The sequence below is a fragment of the Primulina eburnea genome, chromosome 6 (genome assembly GCF_022965805.1).
Source record: "Primulina eburnea isolate SZY01 chromosome 6, ASM2296580v1, whole genome shotgun sequence".
Lineage (NCBI taxonomy): Eukaryota > Viridiplantae > Streptophyta > Magnoliopsida > Lamiales > Gesneriaceae > Primulina > Primulina eburnea.
Window position 1 is genome coordinate 35,585,390 of NC_133106.1, and position 23,797 is coordinate 35,609,186.

The 23,797-nt window shown below is 38.9% G+C and overlaps 3 protein-coding genes and 1 long non-coding RNA gene across 10 annotated transcripts; 1 reads left to right on the plus strand and 3 right to left on the minus strand.

Moving 5' to 3' along the window:
• Nucleotides 1–329: 329 nt before the first annotated feature.
• LOC140834741 (calcineurin B-like protein 2) lies at nucleotides 330–4,659 on the minus strand. The gene is made up of 9 exons (XM_073199833.1): nucleotides 4,527–4,659; nucleotides 3,234–3,387; nucleotides 2,895–2,977; nucleotides 2,714–2,773; nucleotides 2,262–2,370; nucleotides 1,870–1,922; nucleotides 977–1,057; nucleotides 651–763; nucleotides 330–558 (listed from the first exon to the last, which is right to left on the minus strand). Exons 2-9 carry the CDS (start codon nucleotides 3,355–3,357, stop codon nucleotides 501–503), a joined length of 681 nt encoding a protein of 226 aa, XP_073055934.1. The 5' UTR covers nucleotides 3,358–3,387; nucleotides 4,527–4,659; the 3' UTR covers nucleotides 330–500.
• Nucleotides 3,265–4,405, plus strand: LOC140834742 (uncharacterized). Its single transcript, XR_012118752.1, has 2 exons — nucleotides 3,265–3,403; nucleotides 4,276–4,405. It is a non-coding gene; the product is annotated as an uncharacterized lncRNA (long non-coding RNA).
• Nucleotides 4,660–14,729: 10,070 nt separating the features above from the next.
• Nucleotides 14,730–17,597, minus strand: LOC140834744 (protein phosphatase 1 regulatory inhibitor subunit PPP1R8 homolog). Of its 7 annotated transcripts, XM_073199837.1 has the most exons (4): nucleotides 17,340–17,597; nucleotides 17,072–17,186; nucleotides 16,284–16,923; nucleotides 14,730–15,743 (listed from the first exon to the last, which is right to left on the minus strand). In XM_073199837.1, the coding sequence occupies exons 3-4, from the start codon at nucleotides 16,736–16,738 to the stop codon at nucleotides 14,936–14,938; spliced, it is 1,263 nt and encodes a 420-aa protein (XP_073055938.1). In that variant the 5' UTR covers nucleotides 16,739–16,923; nucleotides 17,072–17,186; nucleotides 17,340–17,597; the 3' UTR covers nucleotides 14,730–14,935. The 7 variants fall into 7 exon arrangements, with proteins under 7 accessions (XP_073055938.1, XP_073055940.1, XP_073055939.1 ...); XM_073199839.1 differs by lacking the exon at nucleotides 17,072–17,186 and having other exon boundaries at nucleotides 16,284–16,902; nucleotides 17,354–17,597; XM_073199838.1 differs by lacking the exon at nucleotides 17,072–17,186 and having other exon boundaries at nucleotides 16,284–16,887.
• Nucleotides 17,598–18,435: 838 nt separating this feature from the next.
• Nucleotides 18,436–22,595, minus strand: LOC140834745 (farnesyl pyrophosphate synthase 1). The gene is made up of 11 exons (XM_073199841.1): nucleotides 22,345–22,595; nucleotides 20,709–20,733; nucleotides 20,452–20,567; nucleotides 20,268–20,354; nucleotides 20,057–20,173; nucleotides 19,884–19,972; nucleotides 19,539–19,590; nucleotides 19,349–19,444; nucleotides 19,162–19,206; nucleotides 18,975–19,064; nucleotides 18,436–18,887 (listed from the first exon to the last, which is right to left on the minus strand). The coding sequence occupies exons 1-11, from the start codon at nucleotides 22,474–22,476 to the stop codon at nucleotides 18,687–18,689; spliced, it is 1,050 nt and encodes a 349-aa protein (XP_073055942.1). The 5' UTR covers nucleotides 22,477–22,595; the 3' UTR covers nucleotides 18,436–18,686.
• Between the last annotated feature and the right edge of the window lie 1,202 nt (nucleotides 22,596–23,797).

Consider the following 23,797-nt stretch of genomic DNA (forward strand, 5'->3'; position numbering starts at 1 on the left):
AAAATTTGGTAAAAAAAGCACCGTCAAATCAAAGAGGTGTGGAGAGATATTTTAGGGGTATAAAAGAAAAAAATTGGTGAAAAATCACCGTGAAATCAAAAACAGTTTATATATGTCGTTTAGACTGAATAAGAGAGTAAAAGATAAAGACGTAGGTATGTAGATATTAAACAAAATCGATTGTTCATGCATTGTCAAATAATAAGTTTCAGAGACCTGTTGCTTAGAGCATTGGTAGAAGGAAAAACGAGTGTTAGCCAGAAACAAATGGGATACAATTTGAAGCACTCTGGGAAAAAACCCTCGTTCATTCTTTCAAATTGAAAACAAACCAAAACAATCCCAGAGAATCTCTTCAGGCTTGAAACAAGGAGTCTACCAGTGCCTGGTTTTGTACAAAGAAACAAAAGAATATGTTCTCGACAGATGACTTCAGAGAGGTTTCTTTTATAGAACACGGAGCACAAAATTTCCAATTTGTCTGCATGCATACTCAGCACTTAAGAATCGTCGACTTGAGAATGAAAGACAAAGCTGGGGAATGTTGTTGTAATGTCTCTGTCGATCAAAAAGGAAGAGGGATTAGTTTGTCTGCCAGAATTTGTTAAATCGAATAGAAAATTTGTAGAGTTCTTGAAAATGAAACTCACTTGAGATATTGAAGGGTCATATTCTTCAACAGAGATGGATGCCTCATTACAAGGCTCCTCCACTCTTCGCTGTCGATTTTTCCGTCATGTTTGGTGTCAGCTTCCTCAAAAGTCTGAAACCAAGAGATCATACAATGACTAAAGAAATAAAGGACGGAACATTGCTCAAACAAAATGGTCACATCATTGCTTCTAGAAGATTGCAAACATTATCATGTGAAGCCCCTGAAAAATCTTTCCTATGCATTTAAAAACTCTTAAATGCAGAATTCATGTTAAACTGTAAAACGACTAAATGCTTGAGTTGAATGAGGCTATGGTATCACCTTATCGATGATACTCTCTATGACATCATCTAAAAGGTTCATGCCAGATTCGGCCAGCGTTGCCACAACCATTTGCTTTACCTGCAATATCCATATGACATGATCACGACCCCCACAACACAGCCTCTAACAATGGAAAACAAATTTCCATGACACATTAAATTTACAAGTCGACAAGTTACTATTTGAGGACAGTTTTTTGTACGAGAGAATATAAAGGACCTCAAATATGTCATATATATAATAAAATATCAAGTAGCATCTAGCAAGAGGTTATGTTTCATGTGTCATCAGTGAGCAGAGGGAAAGTAAAATTAAGGGAGCATTCGGAAGGGAGAATTTGCATTTAAAATCATTAACTCCAATTTCCAAATGCACTCAATATGTCTGGAGAAACTCTTTAGCTCTCAATTTTTCTTTTTCGATCATAATAATGAATTTCAAATCCTTGGTTCATTGAGGTGCTTAAAATCCACTACTTCGATTTCCTTGTGCAAATCCAATCGATAAATCCAAATGAAACATAAGGTTCAACCGCTCAAGACAAGTGAACCCAACTTCTAGGTTGTGTTTTTGAAAATTTTCATTTAAGAATAGATTTTGAGGATTTGAAATGCACAATCATAATCAAATGGAAAGGCTTTAAATTATAGGTAAATGATATTTCAAATTAGCTAAACAAAAGAAGCGAGTTTATATATGAATTTGAATTATTTGCTCCAAAGCCTTCAACCCAACATACTGTATTACTGTTAATGAATTCCAAAAATTCTGAACGTTTATATATGAACTTGAATTATTTGCTCCAAAGCCTTAACCCAAACCTACAATTAACGAATTTAAAAAATTCTGAGCATGCATTTTTCGTTGTTTATCAAGAATAAGAAGTTTACCTCTTGTCTTTCAATGAAGCCTTGATGCTTGAGATCATATAATTGGAAAGAAACTACAGGCATCATCAATTTCAAAAAAAAAAAAATCAGTCGTCAGAACACATGTTTCAAAACAAAACAGAGAAGGTAACATGTGATACACTGCTAAAATTATCAACTTTAATGGATACACAATATTTAAGTCTTCTTTCACAAGATGAACTAACCCAAACGCCACAACGTTTTTAATTTATGGATCAGGAAGAGTTACAACTTCCAGTACTTAATATTCATTATCTTTCAACAATGCCAGTGTGTGAATGACAATCGTTTGACAGATAATCAGAGAGAAATACAGTGGTAAACTCCATTAAGACCAGAAAATGCGACTTTCTCAAAATTATGATACTCACAATGGATCTTGTCTTCAACAGGAGCATTTGGGTGAAACACTGAAAGAGCACGCGCAAATTCTTCGAAATCTAACAGCCCATTATGCTTGATATCGAATAAGTCAAATACCTAGCAATCAATGTGATTAATAGAAAAACTCCTATGACACCAGTATCAAAGAACTCCAGAACTCCAAAGCTAGTCAGGTAACATATATAACAAAAATGAAATTTTATCCTGAGAACAATAATAATGACAAACAAAATGATTCCAATTAAGAGGAAGTATTATAAAAGAAGATTAGCAGGTGGCGATCAAAAATATGCCAAATATGGGACTGATAAAGGGTAAAAACTTGTGGGCATGAAGACCTAGAAGTATTAGACGTTACCGTGATCTTAAATGAGAAAGTTTCGGAGACATTGATAATGAATAAATAATTCGTTTAGGAAATACGATGAATGAAACTAACCCTGTCTGCAAACAGGCTCTGCTTTTTATTTGTTTTAAATAATGCAAGCTGGAACTCTTCCTGTAAATAATAAAAAACAAGAGATAGGTGTACCAAATAGATCCACGAATGAACCAAAAACAAAATAAAAGGCATAGAAAAAAATAAATTCTACAGTGATCGTGATAATGGCATCCATTACCTTGTTGATGAACCCATCATCGATCACAGCACTGCTTATCTTTTTAAATAGTTCATACAAGGCTTCTACTTCGTTAACGCTGACTGCATCAGAGCATGAAACGTGATACAAACACATGTACTGATTAGCAAGCAAATATATAATTTATTTAAGTATCTGCCGGACACGGATGCACCAGATAACTTTAACAATGACAATAGAAAGTTTTGAAAATTATGCAACTAGTTGTCCTGGATGAACACAGTGGAATCTTTAAAACAAACAAAACATGAAACTTATCAAGCAATATCAATCTCGCTGTCATAAAAACTGAAAATTTCACGCAATATGGTCACGCACATACTGTCTCCCTTGCTAGAGCTTCGGGATTTTCCAGGTCCCAGTGTTGTTTGTATATCTCAGAATCACAGCAATTTGCAACAGCTGAAAGTATATGCTTTATCCCATCTAGGCACTGCACCATGGTCTTTTTCCAGAAATCATTACTTGATGCCTGTTAGTCAATGAAGGTGAAATTTTTTATTCAATACCCAACACAATAAAAATGGATATAGAAGTAAACGCATCAACTGGTGTACAAGAAAGTAATGAATCTACTCAAAGATTACCAATACAGGAAAAAACAATGAAAATATTTCATTAATTTATCTATACAATTTTATCATCATAATTTGACCTCATTTTAATGGAATTTTACTAAACTATGCAAAACGTCTGATAAATACAATCTTACAAAGTACAATGCTCGTAAATATTTCAGTTCCAAGTTCCAAATACTATAATGGGGCAAGCAAGAACATCTGTATTATATATTCAAATCACAGCAACCCTCAATCGATGGACCTGAAACTCAAATAGTTAATGTTTTAACCGAAGTTAAATTATTTGGAAATAGATTACACAATCAACAGGGGCTATCCAACTAATTTAAGAAGGTTATAAATTTGGAAACATTTACTCCTCCTGTAGTTTTGATTGTTAATCAAATCCTTTCCACAGAATCCTAAAAGGCATCGCTAGGAATCCAAGAAAAGCAATAACCTGCTAAATTACATTGCCTATCTACTGGGAAATCACAAAGTTAACACTAAGCTCAACACTCGACTATCTTACAACAAAAACTAATTCATGAAAATCGGATTGTCAATATCAAACTCACCACATCAAAAACCGTTGAAAATATAAATCCAAATTGTAAGCAACATTAAATTGAACATGCATTGTCCATTCCAAACCGAAATATAATACCACCCAAAGAATTCCAATCCATGGTTATTTTACACTTCCAAATTTGGTACCTGACAACTCAATCCTAATACGCATACGTAAGAGCAGGCAAAAAAAAAAAAGCATACCTTTAGGCAAAATTGGGAAGAAAAAGATAGAGACGGAACATTATTCGAATGGCTTCCACTCTTTATTAAAGTTCAAATCTTGGAATGGCAATTTAACACATTTAGAGGGTTTTTGTGATTTCCAATCCTTTGTTTCTACAAGATTAAAGAATGCTGGCAACAATTGGAATGATTGCAGGTGGCAAGATTAATAATTGATGAAAAATAAAGGGACACGGATATTTTGAAGGAAAAAAAATATTAAAATCCAGGAATAGATTCCTCCAGGTACGGGGACCTAGAAGAAGGTGAGGACGGGTGTGGTGGGAGGCGATGACAAAAAGAAGTTTCTAAGGAATGAAAATATTGGCTGCGGCATCGGCGCTTCCTTGGCCAAACGATCGTTTTTCACGTGCGGTATATCGACTTTCATTCATTATATTTTCATTCTACACGTGTACATTTATAGCGTGAATGATGACTTTTTAAAAATGTAATTTGGTCATATAATTTGTGTATTATTTGGTCGAATATTAACATGACATCGAAAAATGATAATGTGATATCGAAAAATGATAATATGTTATAAAAAAAAATTGTTAAAATGATTTCGAATATTGTTGACGTGTTCGTTACCACGACGACACTATGATGAAAAACAAACAAATTTTTTTTAATAAAAAATTGCATACGGGTAAACTGAGACCGTTAATTAACCGAAAACAAGACCAGAAATTTAAAAAATACAAAGTTACAAGATTGAAAATGTTTCTGTATTAATTCTATAAAAGATATAATTAAACATCACATATTAACAACAAAACAAGGTTTAAACCATGAGTTTATTGAAGCCAACCAAAATATACTTGAAAAAGCTGAAATTTTCAACTAATCCAGCTCTAATCAAGAGAATTGAATACCACCTGATCGATAATTTTTTAACTAGTAGAATTTATGCATAAGTATAAAATTATTAACTTATAAAAAAACAAAGAAGCAAACTGGGGGATTTATCAGTAATTTAATTATCATAGTATATATTACTAATGTATCAAAATATATTAAAATGATGATAATAGTTCTACTAGAAGGCCTCTAATGAATAATAAAAAAAAATTATCCATATGACTTCATCATCGTCCATTACAAAGCAAGAATATATTTTTAGAAATGGTTAGCAAAATAAATTTAATCAAACCTGTTTTTTAAAAATTAATATTCTCAAGTGTATCTAAAAACACTCAAATTTGTGAAAGATGGATAGTTTTCAAGAACTTAGTTTGATCAAAGTTAAAATTTTTTATTTTTTCATGATATTATTTTATCAGCAACCAAAATGTTTTTATTAGTAAATCTAAAAAATGTTTCATTTACAATTTAAAAAATAAAATATCTATATCCATGCAAGTGGATAGACATAAGCTGGGAAGGATGGAAGCAGTTGTCAAAAACTCAAAATCAAGAATTGAACCAAAAAATGAAAAAAAATTAAAAATTAAAATTAAAAGTGGAACTTGGACACTGTTCAAATGGATATTGAGTGGGTACGTGGGGCGATGAGATCACAAGAAAAAACTGACACCTGCAACAAGAAAAGGCGACATTTTCCGCATTCCCAAGTAAAAAAAGATCAAGAAAAAGGGGCTTTCTAGTTTATACTCCTGATCAGCATCATATGGCTCCCAAGTCCCAACCTTGCAGTACTTTTTTGCACTGTATCCCAAATCACACAGACCCGTAGGACATGCATCCGTGTAGTCTGCTGCACCATGTTTCTAAAGAAAATTTGTGTTTTGCGTTATGTGTGTATATCGATGTTTTATCTGTCTGCGGGTTTATGGTTCGGATTTATTTACATTCTTGGAGGTAAGGAACACCCTCAAACTCTATTAACTCTATCTTCATTTCTTGGTTCATGGTTTTGTCTTTGGTATCAAGTATTATATATTTTGTTTTCTCGTGAAATTACGTTGAATTGTCTACCAAGTTTTGTACTTTTTAATTCTATGGTGTTAATTTGTTGAAGAGAAATCTCAAAATTGCGAAACTGTGAGTTGTTCCAAAGTTAGTCACAAGAAACGAAATTCGCCTGATTTATGGTTTCTTGATGTGGTAGATCACGCCTTGAATTGAAAGTTTATAGCTTTTCATTTGCAAGATAACCCTCTGATTGTTGCCTTACGAGGAAATTATTTTCAACTGTTTTTTGTCATTGGGTTATTTGGGCTGTTGTATCGAGAAATTTCTCGAGTTATGATATTTTTTGCCGTATTCGGTTGTCCATTCGATATCCCTTGTGTCGAAAATAAGTTCTTCGCAGCTACTCGGGATACTGCAGTCTTGAGATATAAAGAGAAGAAGAAATCGCGCAGGTAATGTAAAATTGCTGAAAAATTTAAGTATGGGAGTGAGAACCAAGTATAATGTTATTGAAAACTTGTCAACAGGTTTGATGAAAAGATAAGGTATGCCTCATGCAAGGAGAGGGCAGATTCTAGGAAGCATGTGAAGGGACGTTTTGTGAAGACGGGTGTCACGCCCCGAGACCGGGGTTAGTAGACACCGGCGTTGTTTATCAATCAGACAATTAAAAACAACCAGCATCGTAGCACAGTATAAACCGAAAACCAGTTTATTATTCATAATTTCTCAAAAACTTATGTCTTTACAACTGAATTAAAATAAATCTGCGGAAGCGTCTAACATAAAATTGAAAGTAAAATAACATAACTAAACTAAATCGCAAAATTCACCATCCCTAAAATTGTTCAGATTCTTCTTCAACCTGTTCTTCGGATTTATCTGGGAAAGTGTGTAAGGGATGAGTATTTTGGGAATACTCAGTAAATGGAAGACTTTGAATACCACATAACATTTTATAACAATTTCGAATCATAACATAGCATGCTTTTCATAATCGTAACATCATATTCATAACAACAATGCGATTTTTCACCTTTCATGGTTTACTGATATCAGTCCCTAAGTTTTGATCATCTAAGGGGGCGAGGTTATAAAACAGTTTTATCCCACTGTTAGGGGCCATATGTTGGAATTCCACCCATTTTCAGGGAATTCTCACAGTGTCAATAAAAGACGTACCAACTTTCGTAAAAAAAACGTATAGACAAAACGACGGTACTCGACCGCATTTTTAAACCAAAAACCGAAAATTCATATGCATAAAACCGAAATTTAAAACAGCCCACTTACCTTAAATTCTTGAAAAAACTAGGTTTCTTCGAATTTCCTACTTCCCTGGCTGGACGGCGGCAGCGCTTCGCTGTGCTCGAAAACTCCTAAGGGGACTAGGGGGATTCTCGAAAATTTGGAGGAGAAAGAGGTGTGATTTTCGAATACAGGGCCCTCCTATTTATAGGGGTTGGCTGCTATCGTGATCGAGTGATCGCGATGAAATCTGGATTAAATCTTTTATCTCAAATCGTGATCTATCCGTGATATGTTCAAAAATTAAATCTTTTATCCCATACAATTTCGAAATTTGATAATTGATGCGATCCTGGCGAAATGGATGAGCATGGTCGGGTGCTCCACCGGATCGAATCAATAATTTATAATATTGTTCAGGAAAATGAGCAAAGTAGATGAACTTGTGAGCTATAGCTTCCACTATGACCTGCAGACAAGGAGAGGAACTCGTGAATGGGCGCCGGAGGGGTGTCCGGCGTGACCACTCCGATGCTTAAGTCAGCAGGGTACTCAAGCAATAAAACCAATGTAGCCAAGTGATGGCTGTGTGATTGGTGTAAAAATGAATCCCCCTATATGTAAAGAGAGAACCTGGTATTTATAGTAGGAGAAGTAATAATGACCTCGATTTGCGTGTACACCTACCACTCATAGCATTTGATGTTGACTTCCTGTCAAGCTGTCCTATTTTCCCATCGTATCACATCAATAGGATTATGTCGGGTGCGCTTCTCGAGACAAGATCTTATCTTCTGAACCACTTGAATGCGACACTGTAATCGAGGTGCCCGGGTAGAATGCCTTATACAAGAGATTTATACAAGAGCCCGAGCCTATGACTGCCCGGAGAGTAGAGCATGGGCTTCCACCTGCCCGGCTCCAGAAGAATCCACCTGCAGACTTACTCGAATTTGGGAATCCATTTGATATTCCGGGTCATCCATGACCCGGGCTCTTACGGGGGTATCATCACACATCCCTTAAATAGTCGGGCTAGAGTCATACTCGCTGTCCCGATCAGTCATGCTTGGATTCCCAAAGAGATAATCAATCTTGTTCTATAAAAGCATCGGGGGCTTCATGTCTCCTAGAAATGAGAAGAAATGCCGGAGTATCGTGCCTCATGGACTTGAGATAAGATGTCGAGGCCTTTTGTCTCTCGGACTTACTGGATAACTAGGGTACGGAGCCCGGGACTTGGAATGGTCGAGGTGCGGAGCCCCGAGCCAGGGTGTAGTGCCCTGGGCTTATCAATAACCAAGGTGCGGAGCCTTGGGCCGGGGAGCAGGTCCCGGGACTTGGAATGGTCGAGGTGCGGAGCCCCGAGCCAGGGTGTAGTGCCCTGGGCTTATCAATAACCAAGGTGCGGAGCCTTGGGCCGGGGAGCAGGTCCCGGGACTTGGAATGGTCGAGGTGCGGAGCCCCGAGCCAGGGTGTAGTGCCCTGGGCTTATCAATAACCAAGGTGCGGAGCCTTGGGCCGGGGAGCAGGTCCCGGGACTTGGAATGGTCGAGGTGCGGAGCCCCGAGCCAGGGTGTAGTGCCCTGGGCTTATCAATAACCAAGGTGCGGAGCCTTGGGCCGGGGAGCAGGTCCCGGGACTTGGAATGGTCGAGGTGCGGAGCCCCGAGCCAGGGTGTAGTGCCCTGGGCTTATCAATAACCAAGGTGCGGAGCCTTGGGCCGGGGAGCAGGTCCCGGGACTTGGAATGGTCGAGGTGCGGAGCCCCGAGCCAGGGTGTAGTGCCCTGGGCTTATCAATAACCAAGGTGCGGAGCCTTGGGCCGGGGAGCAGGTCCCGGGACTTGGAATGGTCGAGGTGCGGAGCCCCGAGCCAGGGTGTAGTGCCCTGGGCTTATCAATAACCAAGGTGCGGAGCCTTGGGCCGGGGAGCAGGTCCCGGGACTTGGGAATGGTCGAGGTGCGGAGCCCCGAGCCAGGGTGTAGTGCCCTGGGCTTATCAATAACCAAGGTGCGGAGCCTTGGGCCGGGGAGCAGGTCCCGGGACTTGGGAATGGTCGAGGTGCGGAGCCCCGAGCCAGGGTGTAGTGCCCTGGGCTTATCAATAACCAAGGTGCGGAGCCTTGGGCCGGGGAGCAGGTCCCGGGACTTGGAATGGTCGAGGTGCGGAGCCCCGAGCCAGGGTGTAGTGCCCTGGGCTTATCAATAACCAAGGTGCGGAGCCTTGGGCCGGGGAGCAGGTCCCGGGACTTGGAATGGTCGAGGTGCGGAGCCCCGAGCCAGGGTGTAGTGCCCTGGGCTTATCAATAACCAAGGTGCGGAGCCTTGGGCCGGGGAGCAGGTCCCGGGACTTGGGAATGGTCGAGGTGCGGAGCCCCGAGCCAGGGTGTAGTGCCCTGGGCTTATCAATAACCAAGGTGCGGAGCCTTGGGCCGGGGAGCAGGTCCCGGGACTTGGGAATGGTCGAGGTGCGGAGCCCCGAGCCAGGGTGTAGTGCCCTGGGCTTATCAATAACCAAGGTGCGGAGCCTTGGGCCGGGGAGCAGGTCCCGGGACTTGGAATGGTCGAGGTGCGGAGCCCCGAGCCAGGGTGTAGTGCCCTGGGCTTATCAATAACCAAGGTGCGGAGCCTTGGGCCGGGGAGCAGGTCCCGGGACTTGGGAATGGTCGAGGTGCGGAGCCCCGAGCCAGGGTGTAGTGCCCTGGGCTTATCAATAACCAAGGTGCGGAGCCTTGGGCCGGGGAGCAGGTCCCGGGACTTGGAATGGTCGAGGTGCGGAGCCCCGAGCCAGGGTACGGATCCCTGGACTTATAAATAACCAAGGTACGGAGCCTTGGGCCGGGGAGCATGTCCCGGGACTTGGGAATGGTCGAGGTGCGGAGCCCCGAGCCAGGGTACGGATCCCTGGACTTAATAGATAACCAGGGTGCGGAGCCCTGGCCTTCATAAATGGTCGAGGTACGGAGCCCCGAGCCAGGGTACGGATCCCTGGACTTAATAGATAACCAAGGTACGGAGCCTTGGGCCGGGGAGCATGTCCCGGGACTTGGGAATGGTCGAGGTGCGGAGCCCCGAGCCAGGGTACGGATCCCTGGACTTAATAGATAACCAGGGTGCGGAGCCCTGGCCTTCATAAATGGTCGAGGTACGGAGCCCCGAGCCAGGGTACGGATCCCTGGACTTAATAGATAACCAGGGTGCGGAGCCCTGGCCTTCATAAATGGTCGAGGTACGGAGCCCCGAGCCAGGGTACGATCCCTGGACTTAATAGATAACCAGGGTGCGGAGCCCTGGCCTTCATAAATGGTCGAGGTACGGAGCCCCGAGCCAGGGTACGGATCCCTGGACTTAATAGATAACCAGGGTGCGGAGCCCTGGCCTTCATAAATGGTCGAGGTACGAAGCCCCGAGCCAAGGTACGGATCCCTGGACTTAATAGATAACCAGGTTGCGGAGCCCTGGCCTTCATAAATGGTCGAGGTACGGAGCCTCGAGCCAGGGTACGGATCCCTGGACTTAATAGATAACCAGGGTGTGGAGCCCTGGCCTTCATAAATGGTCGAGGTACGGAGCCCCGAGCCAAGGTACGGATCCCTGGACTTAATAGATAACTAGGGTGCGGAGCCCCTGCCTTTGTACCTCCGAGACTTAAGAGAATGTGCCGGGGCCTCGTATCTCCCGGACTTAAGAGAATGTGCCGGGGCCTCGTATCTCCCGGACTTAAGAGAATGTGCCGGGGCCTCGTATCTCCCGGACTTAAGAGAATGTGCCGGGGCCTCGTATCTCCCGGACTTAAGATATTCTGCTTCTCACATCCGTATGCTACTGAGTGCATTGCAAATGCTCTTCCACGCCAATCCAGAATAGCTGCTGAGCTTTGACCCCATATAAAATCCACATATAATATCTGAGTGCCGAGCTGGTCAGACTTGTAGTTTTTCCAAACAGAGTGGGATTTACTGCTAGATTGTATGTTCGAGCTGTAGAAATATCCAAGCCAACATACCAAGGAATAGGAATCCAATGTAATCACATGGCCCGATATAAGAAATCCATCACCAAACATTCCAGCTCTCATACCGATAAAATCCCAAGCATAAAGAAAGGCTAGTTATGATATATCTTAAACACTTTCAGTTAAAAATTATGACTGAGCATAATTGATAAATACGCATAACACTCGATTTTATTAATTAGATAAAAGGGATGCAACTTATCTTCGTGAAATTGCACCAAAATCAGCAGTAACGAACTGGGAACGAAGGAGCACCTAAGATGTTGAGCTAATACCGAGATATCCAAGAAATAAAGATGATATAACCATGTTTCTCGGCTAATGCCAATTGTGTGTGTCGCAACTCAATGGGGGGAGCTATGGAAGCCATGTAGAGTGGTTGTTGATGCAATTAATGGATCCCAAAGAAGCGCTAGCTGAAATTTCCTCCGTTGATTGTATTAAAATCTACCACAAGTCAGTTGACATACCAGACCCCATCATGGACCGCGAAGTTAGAGGTCCGATGCATTCAAAATCGAGAAAACCAAGCAGTTGTTGCTAATAGATTATCAATAATCGATAATGATCAGTAGAGTAAGCCACTGTCAATTAAATAGAATAATCACCGAGGATAGCAAAATGCACTGAGGCGCTGCACGGAGCTGGAAGTCGAAGTTTCATCTCGAGCTAAAGTGCCCAATAATAAAAGGACATGAGTTATAACCGTAGACAAGGCATGTAGGAAGATATGTAGCGCATCCCGAGCCCGATGTTAACAACCCAAAAAATATAGCAAGTTTGCAAGCATTGAACATCCTTAAGCATATTGATAAGTTAAATATAAGGCGAAAAACAAATGTAATATTAAGATATATAAAGAACAAAGTTTTAAATCTTCCCTGCTACGACATCCATAGATGAAGGTAGTAATGAGTCTTTTCCGATAAACTTGATAAATTCCCAAGGTTGAGAAGTAGAGAAGCTCCAACCTGCCGATCGACAAGAGTACCCATAAAACTCTCCTTTCATTTAGCCCCTTTTACAGAGATGTAGAGGCCTGATAGCCAATAGGCCCGATAGCAAAGATGGGAGAAATCGTGATGTAGAATCAAGCAAGCAAGACCCAGTTTCGAGATATATGAAACCTTGCAACCAAATGTCACGATCAAGCTTGTGTAATATGAGAATTTGGATTATTTGCTCTTCCTCGTCAGTCCGGAACAACTGCTGAGCTTCGAGCTCATATAAAATTCACATATAAGATCTGAATGCCGAGCTGGTCGGACTTCTATGTTTGCCAAGCAGAGTTGGGCTTACTGTGGTGCTGAGCAAGGTCGGACTTGCTTCGAATGGAAACCATATCTACGTCTTGAGCTCAAGTTCCCACAGACGGCGCCAATGATGCGATCCTGGCGAAATGGATGAGCATGGTCGGGTGCTCCACCGGATCGAATCAATAATTTATAATATTGTTCAGGAAAATGAGCAAAGTAGATGAACTTGTGAGCTATAGCTTCCACTATGACCTGCAGACAAGGAGAGGAACTCGTGAATGGGCGCCGGAGGGGTGTCCGGCGTGACCACTCCGATGCTTAAGTCAGCAGGGTACTCAAGCAATAAAACCAATGTAGCCAAGTGATGGCTGTGTGATTGGTGTAAAAATGAATCCCCCTATATGTAAAGAGAGAACCTGGTATTTATAGTAGGAGAAGTAATAATGACCTCGATTTGCGTGTACACCTACCACTCATAGCATTTGATGTTGACTTCCTGTCAAGCTGTCCTATTTTCCCATCGTATCACATCAATAGGATTATGTCGGGTGCGCTTCTCGAGACAAGATCTTATCTTCTGAACCACTTGAATGCGACACTGTAATCGAGGTGCCCGGGTAGAATGCCTTATACAAGAGATTTATACAAGAGCCCGAGCCTATGACTGCCCGGAGAGTAGAGCATGGGCTTCCACCTGCCCGGCTCCAGAAGAATCCACCTGCAGACTTACTCGAATTTGGGAATCCATTTGATATTCCGGGTCATCCATGACCCGGGCTCTTACGGGGGTATCAATAATAATCTGATATGAATCCCGATTGTACAGAATCCCGGGTTTTACAACGGGTGATCCATATGATTATGATCCTTCACACCTGGCAACAAGCCAAGGAGCGTACAATGCTCGAAACGATGTCTCATAAAACAAGAACCGAGAACGATGAAAATTGAAAATCTGGAGGATTTGGACTCTCCTGCTTACTTGGTGGTGCTGGGTTCTTGTGTACCGAGCTTGTTTGTTCTTGTATATTTTTATGGCCAAAAGTATCCTGCCATATAGACTTTGCATTTTCTGTACAAGTGTTAGATACATATGCTGCAACATTTTTCTTCTCTCTTTTACACGATCAGCTTGTTAAAATTTTGACTTTCAATAGCAGCATTGTAAGCTAATGTTGAGTTCATAGTCATTTTGTGTTTTGGTGATAATGTAGTATGAATTGTGGTCCGAATCTTATTGTTTTTTTGTGTTCCTGCTGTCTTTGCGTCCTTTTTCTTGGGTTTGCTTGGGCAGTACAGCAATTTCTCTAGTTCTACGTACGTTTGGCCCTCAGAGCCTCAGACTCCTTACTTTCAGCTTTCTTCTGAGAATTAGTGGTACAACTATTAGTCCGATTCTTACCTGGTTATACTTTTTTTTAAAGTTTATAATTTTTGAAGAATGAAAAATATATTTTGAAATTTTAAAAAATTATAAAGTATGTGAGAAAAGACAAAGTTAACATTTTTAATTATTACTGGACAGCCAAACTTAAGGGTTATCCACTTAAGGGTTGTGACGTCTCAACAAATGCTACCGTGACACATTATTTTTTTTAGGACAACTGTTACAAATACTTTGGTGGGGATGGGCGAGAATCCCCTTATTTTTTTCTTGCACCGTGATACGTTGTTACTACATAATAAATCAAGAAATGACGTACAATATTACAGAAAAGTATTTCAAATTGATTTTATGCGCGCACAAATTGATTCTATTATACTTTGCTGCAATACTTTTTAACAAAAATATATATTACTCTAAGAAATTCAAAATTGTGTGCTTTTTGTCGGCAGACTTTTTCTCTAAGTAGTGTAAGAAATGGAAGAGCGGGAGGAATAACTGTCGAGTTTCAGTAGGTACAATGTATTCTTTATATGGTTTCAGGTAAACTGCTGGCTTCAGAATATTTTACACTTGATATTCTTCAATCAAGAATTTGAAAGCACAAAATGCTGCCTCCACGAGCAAGTAGAATCCCCAAGTATACAGAGCAGCAATGATATAGAGATTCAATAAAGTGAAATCAATTCTCAACAGTCTTATATGTATATACCAAGCATGAAAAGTAACAACCAAACTGAAGGTTGCACATCCAGGGGCACATGACAGAAAAGAGAACAACTAAAATAAGGTACAACAAAACTTTCCAGTACGGAAGGAGATCATATGCCTGCGATGGAATAATAACTTTTTCTGTTCTTTGAGCGAAATCATCAAATTCCGCCTACCCGAACAGGTCATCATCATTATCCTCGTCATTGTTGCGAAGGTCACTTTCAGATTTACTAGGAGACACTTCTTCTCTACCACCAGATCCTGAAGATGTATGCGCCCAAGAAGAACCAACTGTGAAACCGAATGATTCTCCGTAAAGATCCTCATATATTCCACCATTATTCGCAGGAGCACCCTTGACCTTGTTCAAAACTTGTTGAAGTTTCTCGGTCACACCTTTTTTATGGGAATTAGACTCCTTAGCAGAGGTCTGTTGTTCTTTTCCTTTTGGTATTACAGTTGTCTGTACAAGGGATTCATATTTCCCAACAAGACTGCCTTCTTTTACACCAACAGGACCAGGTTCTGTCTCCACATCAGCTCCATCTGAATATCCAACAATTTCAACCAGCTCGGCCCCAACCTGATCCTTAAACATAACTCTTGTTCTTTTGATTCTCTTACGCGGTCTCTCCGTTATCTGGTTTCCATCCTTTGTACCTGACGAGCTGATTGCTCCTGGAGATTTCAAAATTACATCAAGTTTTCTCACCCCGTTTAGAGACCAATTGATGTATGTGTTATAAGACAAAACTGCATCTTCATCAGAGGCATCTGGAGGTGGAGGCAAATCAATCTCTGTGGGTTGTGGGGGTGGTGGGAAAAGAGCAGCATTATTCTTCCGCAAAATGTAAGTTCTAGTTGAAGCAGCGAAACGGAGGGACTGCCCAACCTCGAACTCGACAGGAGAATCTTTTGTCAATCTCTCATTTGAGACAAATGTACCATGAGCAGATCCTAAATCAATTACGTATACACTGTAAGAAAGATATGCAAGCCAGTCAGTGCACATGAGATGGAACATGCTACAGAATAGTCAACGATGCTTAACCGATAAATAGGTTTTCTACCCAGAAGTATGAATTTCATCATACATCTGTGTGGCATATTACAAGGAGAAGTGATGTTATACAGCATTACAGTGGCAAACTATTTGAGTGCATTATGATAATCACATGAAAAGAACACGATTAGCATGAACACTTTAAGCCCAAAACTCTGTTCCATGAGAGAAGTAGTATTGTGTAATAACATGAACCCATGATAAATGGCTAAAACACCTCATTCAGAGCCACTTTCTTTCAACATCAGCATCTTAACACAGAAAGCATATATGTCATTCATACAATTAAGTTTACCTACAGCTACCTAGCAAATATAGATTGTCTAACTAGAGCATTTGCAAGTCCATTTGAGATTCGAGACTTTAAATCTGATAAGAAAATATGCTTCAAATAGGAAAGAAAGACAAGAAAGAACATAAATAGAACAGCAAAATGGTGACATAGTTATCAAACCTTCCATTTTTGTGAGGGATGACAGCTGCGTGTTGGCGTGAGACAGACTGATGGTCAAGCACAAAATCACAAGTATGAAATTGCCTACCAAATATATTCCTCCGTTTTTCCAAATTAATCACATCCAAAACTTCCCCGTCCTTCATGACATCAAGATAATAAACACCAGGGCGAGGCTCGATTGCCCAATCTGGAGGTTGCCAGGTGGACTGACCCCCTCCAACCGGGGTCAGTGGTTGAGTGGGCACAGCAGTTGGCAGAACATCTGAAGCTGCAGCATTTTGCGGTGTTTTATGTTGGCTTAGGTATTGGCTTTGTGTGTATGAAACTTGTGGGTGAATCAATGAAGCTGCAGCCGGCTGAGTAGCTGCGTTTGTGGTTGAATTTGGCGTGACTGAGAAGGGTTCCAAAGACTCCGCTTTCTTGAAACGATCAAGACCCGTTCTTCCATACATAGTTTATGGACTGTACTGCTCATACAAATCCTTCAGTAACACCAACAAGGAATTAAAAGAGACCACCTCGTAACACCACTATATCAACCTATTAACCTAAAGAACAGTAACCCCCGAAACTCTCTCTTGCTTCCTTTTAACGTCACTCCCTGCCAAAAACCCAACTCCCACCGAGAACAAAAATCCTAGGAGTAACCAAAACAACAACGTCAAATAGCATTAATGCTCGAACAAACACCAGTACCCCGAATACTTAATTTGTTAACTGTATTAATCAACAAAAACAGCTTGAAATTCAGCAGGCAAACAAGCAAAAATTGTTATTCTACATACCAATATTATCAAGCATTAATCAAACCCAGCTTCAATTAAACATAAACATTTCCAAACCACAATGCAAGCGTACGAATCAGTTCAACCCACAAGAAAAAGGTCGTTCATCGGGGAACTAAAATCATAACAAAAAAATAAGTAACATGATCAAAGAAAGGGAATTTAAATCAGTGATCACTGTTATACAATAACTCCATCCACTAAACTTCGGGCACAAAAAGTTTGCTAAAAAAAGTAGTGAGGTGAAAATACGGGGATTTACACTTACCTGTTAATAAAAACTTACAGCATCTCCCATTTATGGATTTACATAAAATATTAAAAAAAAGGAAAAAAAAATCAACACGAAGGTGAAACAAATACTGATCGACAACAAAATTGAGAGGGTAAATTGATGTTGAGAAGCCGACGATAGTAAAGGAGCGACGAGATGGTGAGGGGCAGAAGTCGGAAGAACGATATTGGGCCCGGGCTTATCTGTTCCAACTTCCCATATTGACACAGTCATCTAAAGGCCCATTGCCTAACTATTCAGAAAATTCCAATTTAGTTCCGTGTTAAAAAATCCAAATTTAGGGGAAGAATTTGACGAATCAAACTCATTCGAGAAAATATTTATAAAAAATTTGAAATCTTGATTATTAGTCAAATATTTATCTACTCCACTAACTTGGATGTTAAATCTTCATCTTCTAGCTTCTGAGTGATCCTGAGGTAAAAAAATAAAAATAAAATATCTTCATCTTCTAGTTTTAAAGTAAAATTTTGTGTTTGGGATGATATTAGTATATTTATTTGTTTCAGATAATTGAATTTAATTAAACATTTGAAATATAAAATATCTTTATGTTAAATGATATTATATTATTTTCGGGACGGATTTAAGATGTTGATAGTATCCACGTACTTACCATCAAAATAGATTTTAAAAAAATCTTTGAACTCGAAAAAATCGAGATTTTCGTCGAAAATTCCTACGAATAAGGTAACTTATTCTATGCCTTTCTCAAGCTGATGTTGCGGCGTCTTGGCTTAGTCCGTAACCTCTCAATGGTTGGAGTGTAACCCCCTGGGGGGAAGAATCTGGGGACAAAACGAAAGGAAGGAAAGAGTTCATCTTTCTTCTTCTTCAAAACGCACTCGAACTCGGGCTCCACGAGGCGTGATGAGCTGCGATGTTCATTTCGAGTATCTCCTGTGAGATTCCGAATCGTAGTGAAAATTGTCATCCCTGTATATAATATTCTACCTAGAAAGTTTGATTTGTTTGGCAGCTGAATAAAATAATCGAACCCGAATCAAACTAATCTAAGTAGCCGATATTTTAAAAAAAGAAAGAAAAAAACGAGAGAAGACGAATTGAATTAGTTAGAAAAATGGGCTCGGTAACCTCCTTTTATTTTTAACCCTCGAAGTTGCAAATTACAATAGAAAAAGTAGTGAAAACCACAAGAAACTAATACAAACAACAAAATAGGGGAATTTGTTACCCCCTTCTTCCACTAATATAAAGTACAAATACATATCGAAAAATGAAATAGGATTTCTTCTGACCAATCAAAACTTCCCCTGCTTCATTTCTTGATTCAGAATCCATTGCTATCAGCTATCCATCCTACTTCTGTCTCTTGTAAATCTTCCCCAAGAACGATTTCAGAACAGCCTGCACAGCTTTACTCGGATGAGCTTCAATGGAGCTTGTTATTTTCTCATAGCTCTTGCTTTCAAATTCTGTGAATACCCCTTGGAGATTAATGTCATTGTATAGGGCTTTGATTTTCGCCACCTTGCTAGGATCGGGATTGCCATAGTTTTCCTAGCGGTAAATCTATATGTTAATATACACAGTTCTGTTTTGAGAGCTGGAGTAGAAAAGTGGAGATATTTCATTCTATGTTCTTACGAATAGGATTTTCCTTTGCTCATCGTTGCAAACCTCCAGGGCCTTGACTACTAGCCAAGAACACTTGAAATCTTCAATATCCGTTCCAATCTGATGTTTGCATGACAATCAAATAAGAAAAAACTATAAAAAAAGAAGCCTTAGATTACGAAGGTTCCAATCCAACAAACAATGTTCAGATCTTTACCTTCCCAATCGTGTCAGGATGACCAAAGCAATCCAAATAATCATCCTGAGAAAACCACAAGAATAATAATGATAAAATATGATAAACTGATCGTTGCTTGAACACGTTACATTAAAACTTTAAATTAACAAACATAATCTCTAACATGCATATCAATATCCAAGAGAGAGATAGCGGAAAATAATACCTGTACTTGGAAATAAATTCCCATATCAATAAGCACATTCTTCACGTCTATGTGGTTGTCTAGGTTCTCACCAGCCATGAGCAATGCACATGCCACCTGAGAAATAATCAGTACTGTTCAGGTCAAATGCTGAATAACTGCATTTTGATAATCATATGGAGTAACAAATATGACAACTTTTCCAACTTACTGGGAGGTAAAATGAGTAATAAGCAGTCTTGTACTGAACAATGCGACGATGACTGCACAAATTTCAAAAAATCAATCTGACCATAAATAACAGAAAAATATCGAGTCACCACATGAACATAGAAATTGGTATCTATCAGTTGCAACATCCAGTAGAAACTAGTATTGCAGAAAAGTGCTGCTATTTATTTTTAATCTTCAGGCTCATGAAAGGGCTAAACAAATAATTAGTCCTTAGTCTTAGAATATACACTATATACAGTAACTTGGCGTATCATGAGATCTAGCATCTGACACAAGGGATAACTTTGCAAGTTACTTATTGCAAAACCCTTCGGAGACTCACAGTGACAATGAGTATTTTGATAAATCCTTTTCCCCTTCGATAGTTGTGATCAAATCTATCATCTGTCCTGAGGCAGTTTGGAACTCCACCTAAAACATGACAAAATGAACTTGGCATGCAGTAACATGGTAAAACCTTCGAGCCAGATCCAAGTAATTCAAAAGTAAATTTACCTCATTAAACAAGTCCAGCAGATCCACGTAATACTGCTTTTCCCTGAAATGCTTTTTGAGAATTCTAGGGATATGGTTCCGAAGTATGATTCCATCATTAGAAGCAATCAGACCAACCTAGAGCAGAAGGTTCAATCAAGGTGAATGGTTAAGTAGACATCCTTTGGATGGTATTTGTAAAAGAAAAAAAAAAGTTAACATATAGCCAGACCTTGGGGACTCGAAACCAGCATGGTTGACCACGTCTCGTGTGAGAATTATCCATTATGTCATCGAGGACAAGAAAATAAGCTTGAAGCTGAACAATATATCTCATAAAAGTCAGATTCTTGTGCAGAAAAATGCATAAGATGGATCCATTTGTGGTACTTCGAATAAGAAGTAGAATAACTCACCCATTCTATACACCAGCCCAGAGCACTAGCAAGAAAAACCTCTTCTTCTGTTAGGTCTCTGCCTTCTTTTAGTAACTTATAACTATCAATAACAGACAGGCCTCTGTTTAACTTCCCTGCAAGTAACACCTGAATCTTCAGAATAAAATCTTTTGGTTTTAAGAATCTTAGATGAATTAATTTTTTTTAATACTAGAGCGAAAACATGCAGGTCAGGAACTTGGCTCTAGAAATGAAGTAAATGATTCACATCCGACCTCCAGGCACGTTGTAGTCCAGCATCTGCCACAGATATTTAAATGGCGCATCAGAAACAATCATCAAACTGTGAAGTAGGAAATGGCATGCAAGCTTAGTCAACATTTTATCATTGCTAATATTTAGACCCACTTCATTTTACAGCTTAAAAACATTAACAGGTGGAAGAAATGATAGCATTCAATGCTCTAACCACTGAAAACCCAATTATTGAAAGTGTATAATCACATTTAATTTTAAAAATGACAAACTTTTAACATCTTCTACAATTAAACAAGGACTGGATGTCGTGAACTGCCTTACTCAAACATTGCAAAAACCAAAAATAGTCAGCCAAAATCAGCATTCTTTTTATATTGTGACGAGAATATTTGTATGAAAATTGTCTTAATTTAAAGGAAAATATGATATTGTCGAAATCCAATTTCAAATTGTTAAGCATACACTTCTATGAAATAGAAACATAAATATATATATGTATGATGTATGGAGGTTGGAGAAGAAAAATAAAAGGAATTTGATGTCTGCAGAAAGCCACTGTTTTAGCCCAAGATACCAAAGAAGAAGGAAGAAAATCAATTGAATCCCATTAAAAGCCTTAAGATGTCAAATTAGAAACAAAATTAGAAGGGAAAAGGAGGGATTTTTAAATAGCAATAAAGCACTTCTGTATATTTAGCGGACATTTCCTGAAAGAGGGAATTTTTGCCGATTGCACTAGATTATTCTTTCAATCTTTAATATATGATAGAATCTTGTTAAAAGGTGACACCAATCACTTTAATTACTAATTGATGCCCTCTAGTTGATTTAACTTTAGATAGACAAAAGTATGTTACCAAAAAGATCAGCATCCCGTATTCAAGAAAAAATAACATCTTCTATGCTCACTTTAAAGGAACCAGAAGAGCACTTTATGTTGAAAGGTATTTATGATGCTATTTCGTCATCAAACAATCCATAGCCCTTCCCACCTTTAAATAATATTTGAAAACAATAGTTGTATGTTACAGCCAATTCCAGTTTAAGATTAGCTGTGATATAAACACGCTAGTGGCACAACATCACACATCTGTCGTGCCAGCACACGCATCAACCTGACACCACTCTCCTATACCGGAGGAGCATTTAAGTATTTTAGGAGTTTCTCAATCTCAATCCATTTCGTTGCTACCAGAGTTTCCCCAAATGGATACTTCCAAAAAAATCAGTGATGTTTGAGATATTTTTTCCGAAAATTTGTTTTTGAAGATTGAACAGACACCATAGCCATATCAAGTGAAAAGACAATACGATGATTCAACCACCATCCGCGATCGGAGAGTTTCGGCAACATGAAATTGAATTTCAGAGAACTCAAAAATATCAAAATATCCCAATAAATCGAAATGGATTCCACCCATCCACGCCATAATTCAATAACATATGCTAGTCCATGTTTGATCTTCTTTTCAAAATATATATATATATATATATATATATATATATATATATATATATATATATATATATATATATATATATATAATATCTTCCGAAGAGATAATTCCAGCACACCACACATCACATTCCAGTGTCAAACAAAATGAACAGATGACAAAAAAAGAAAATGGAATTAAACATTTAAAAACATACCCGCTCCACCCAGAGGCGAGAATCATCAGTCCATTCAAAAGCAGGGTCATTCAAAAGCTCGGATTTGAGCACGGAGTACACTCCCAGAAACGCCGCCCTCAGATCCGACGTCTTTCCGTTCAGATTCGCCATGTCTCCGCCCGAATATTGCAGAATTCAGGGGTCAAGAAATGCTTCCCTGCGTTCAGTACTGTTTGTTTGGCTCTCAGCTTTTGTAGCACTTGCAATTAGCGAAGTGCGGTCTCACCTGCATTTATTGTGTACTCGGAAGTTAGATTCCTAAATTAAATATTGTTTTTGCTCAAATTTTTATTGGAATTACCTAATCTGGGTCTACCAATAAAGTTGAATTTCATAGCCATATGTTGATTAATATATAAACATAAAATATAAATTTTTAAAAAAGTTGTAAAAACATCAGAGTCAAGGAATTTTTTTAATAAATGAAAATTATGCATGTAAAATTTCATTACTGTTTAATTTTGAGAATAGGTGGGAAATGTAGATCATTCTGTCGAGGGTAAATATGGAAATTGACATAGACTGTTAACGGGATCCTCATTCCCATCGAAAGCCAATAATGACGGAACACGTGTCATAATGGTATAGGTTGGTGGAATGACCACTAATGTGTGGAGATTCGCAGCTTTGTTTGGTTTTGACTTTTTTTTAATTGTTTGTCAACTTTGAGATTTGCGCACAATTAATTTTAATCAAGAATAGAATTATATAGACGAACCTAGTTGTTTTGTGAGCTCTTAGAGTCTGATTGAAAAATATTTAATTTGTATTCGAATTTATCGAATTCGAGGCGAATTTTATATGTTCGAATTTTTTTCAAATCGAACTCGAGTTTAAATTATTTTGTTCAATAGTGCACGAACCGCTCGCGAGCCTTGATAGTTAATATATTAAATAAATAATTTTTGAGTCTTTCGAGTACATTAGTTCGAATAATTCGCAAACTTCTTCGAATTTTTAAAGTCAAACTCAAATTTAGTTTTAATCAAAATGAATTTGAACAAAATATTTTAAAATTTCCGAACTTGGAATCGAACTCGAATATAACTAATTAAAAGCTTCAAATTTTCGTCATACTCTGCTCCATTCAGTTTGTTTATACCCCTAATCATGGGTTTTATTACTACAACTTCAATTATTTATACCAATTGGAACAATAAATTATTAAACCGTTGGTTTTATGATACTTCGTGAGTTATATAAAAAAAAGTAAAATTTTAAAAATTAAGTTGTTGATATAATTGATTTGAATCCTTCAATATTTAAAGAAATAAAAAAAAAACAAAATCTTTCAAAAATTTATGTACGATATTATAGTATAATGTATATTAGAAATAAAACGTAAGTTATGTTATAAATGGGATACCCTTTTTATGTAAGAATATTGGTTATGTTTCAAATCCCAAAACTAAATCAAACCGTGCAAATATAT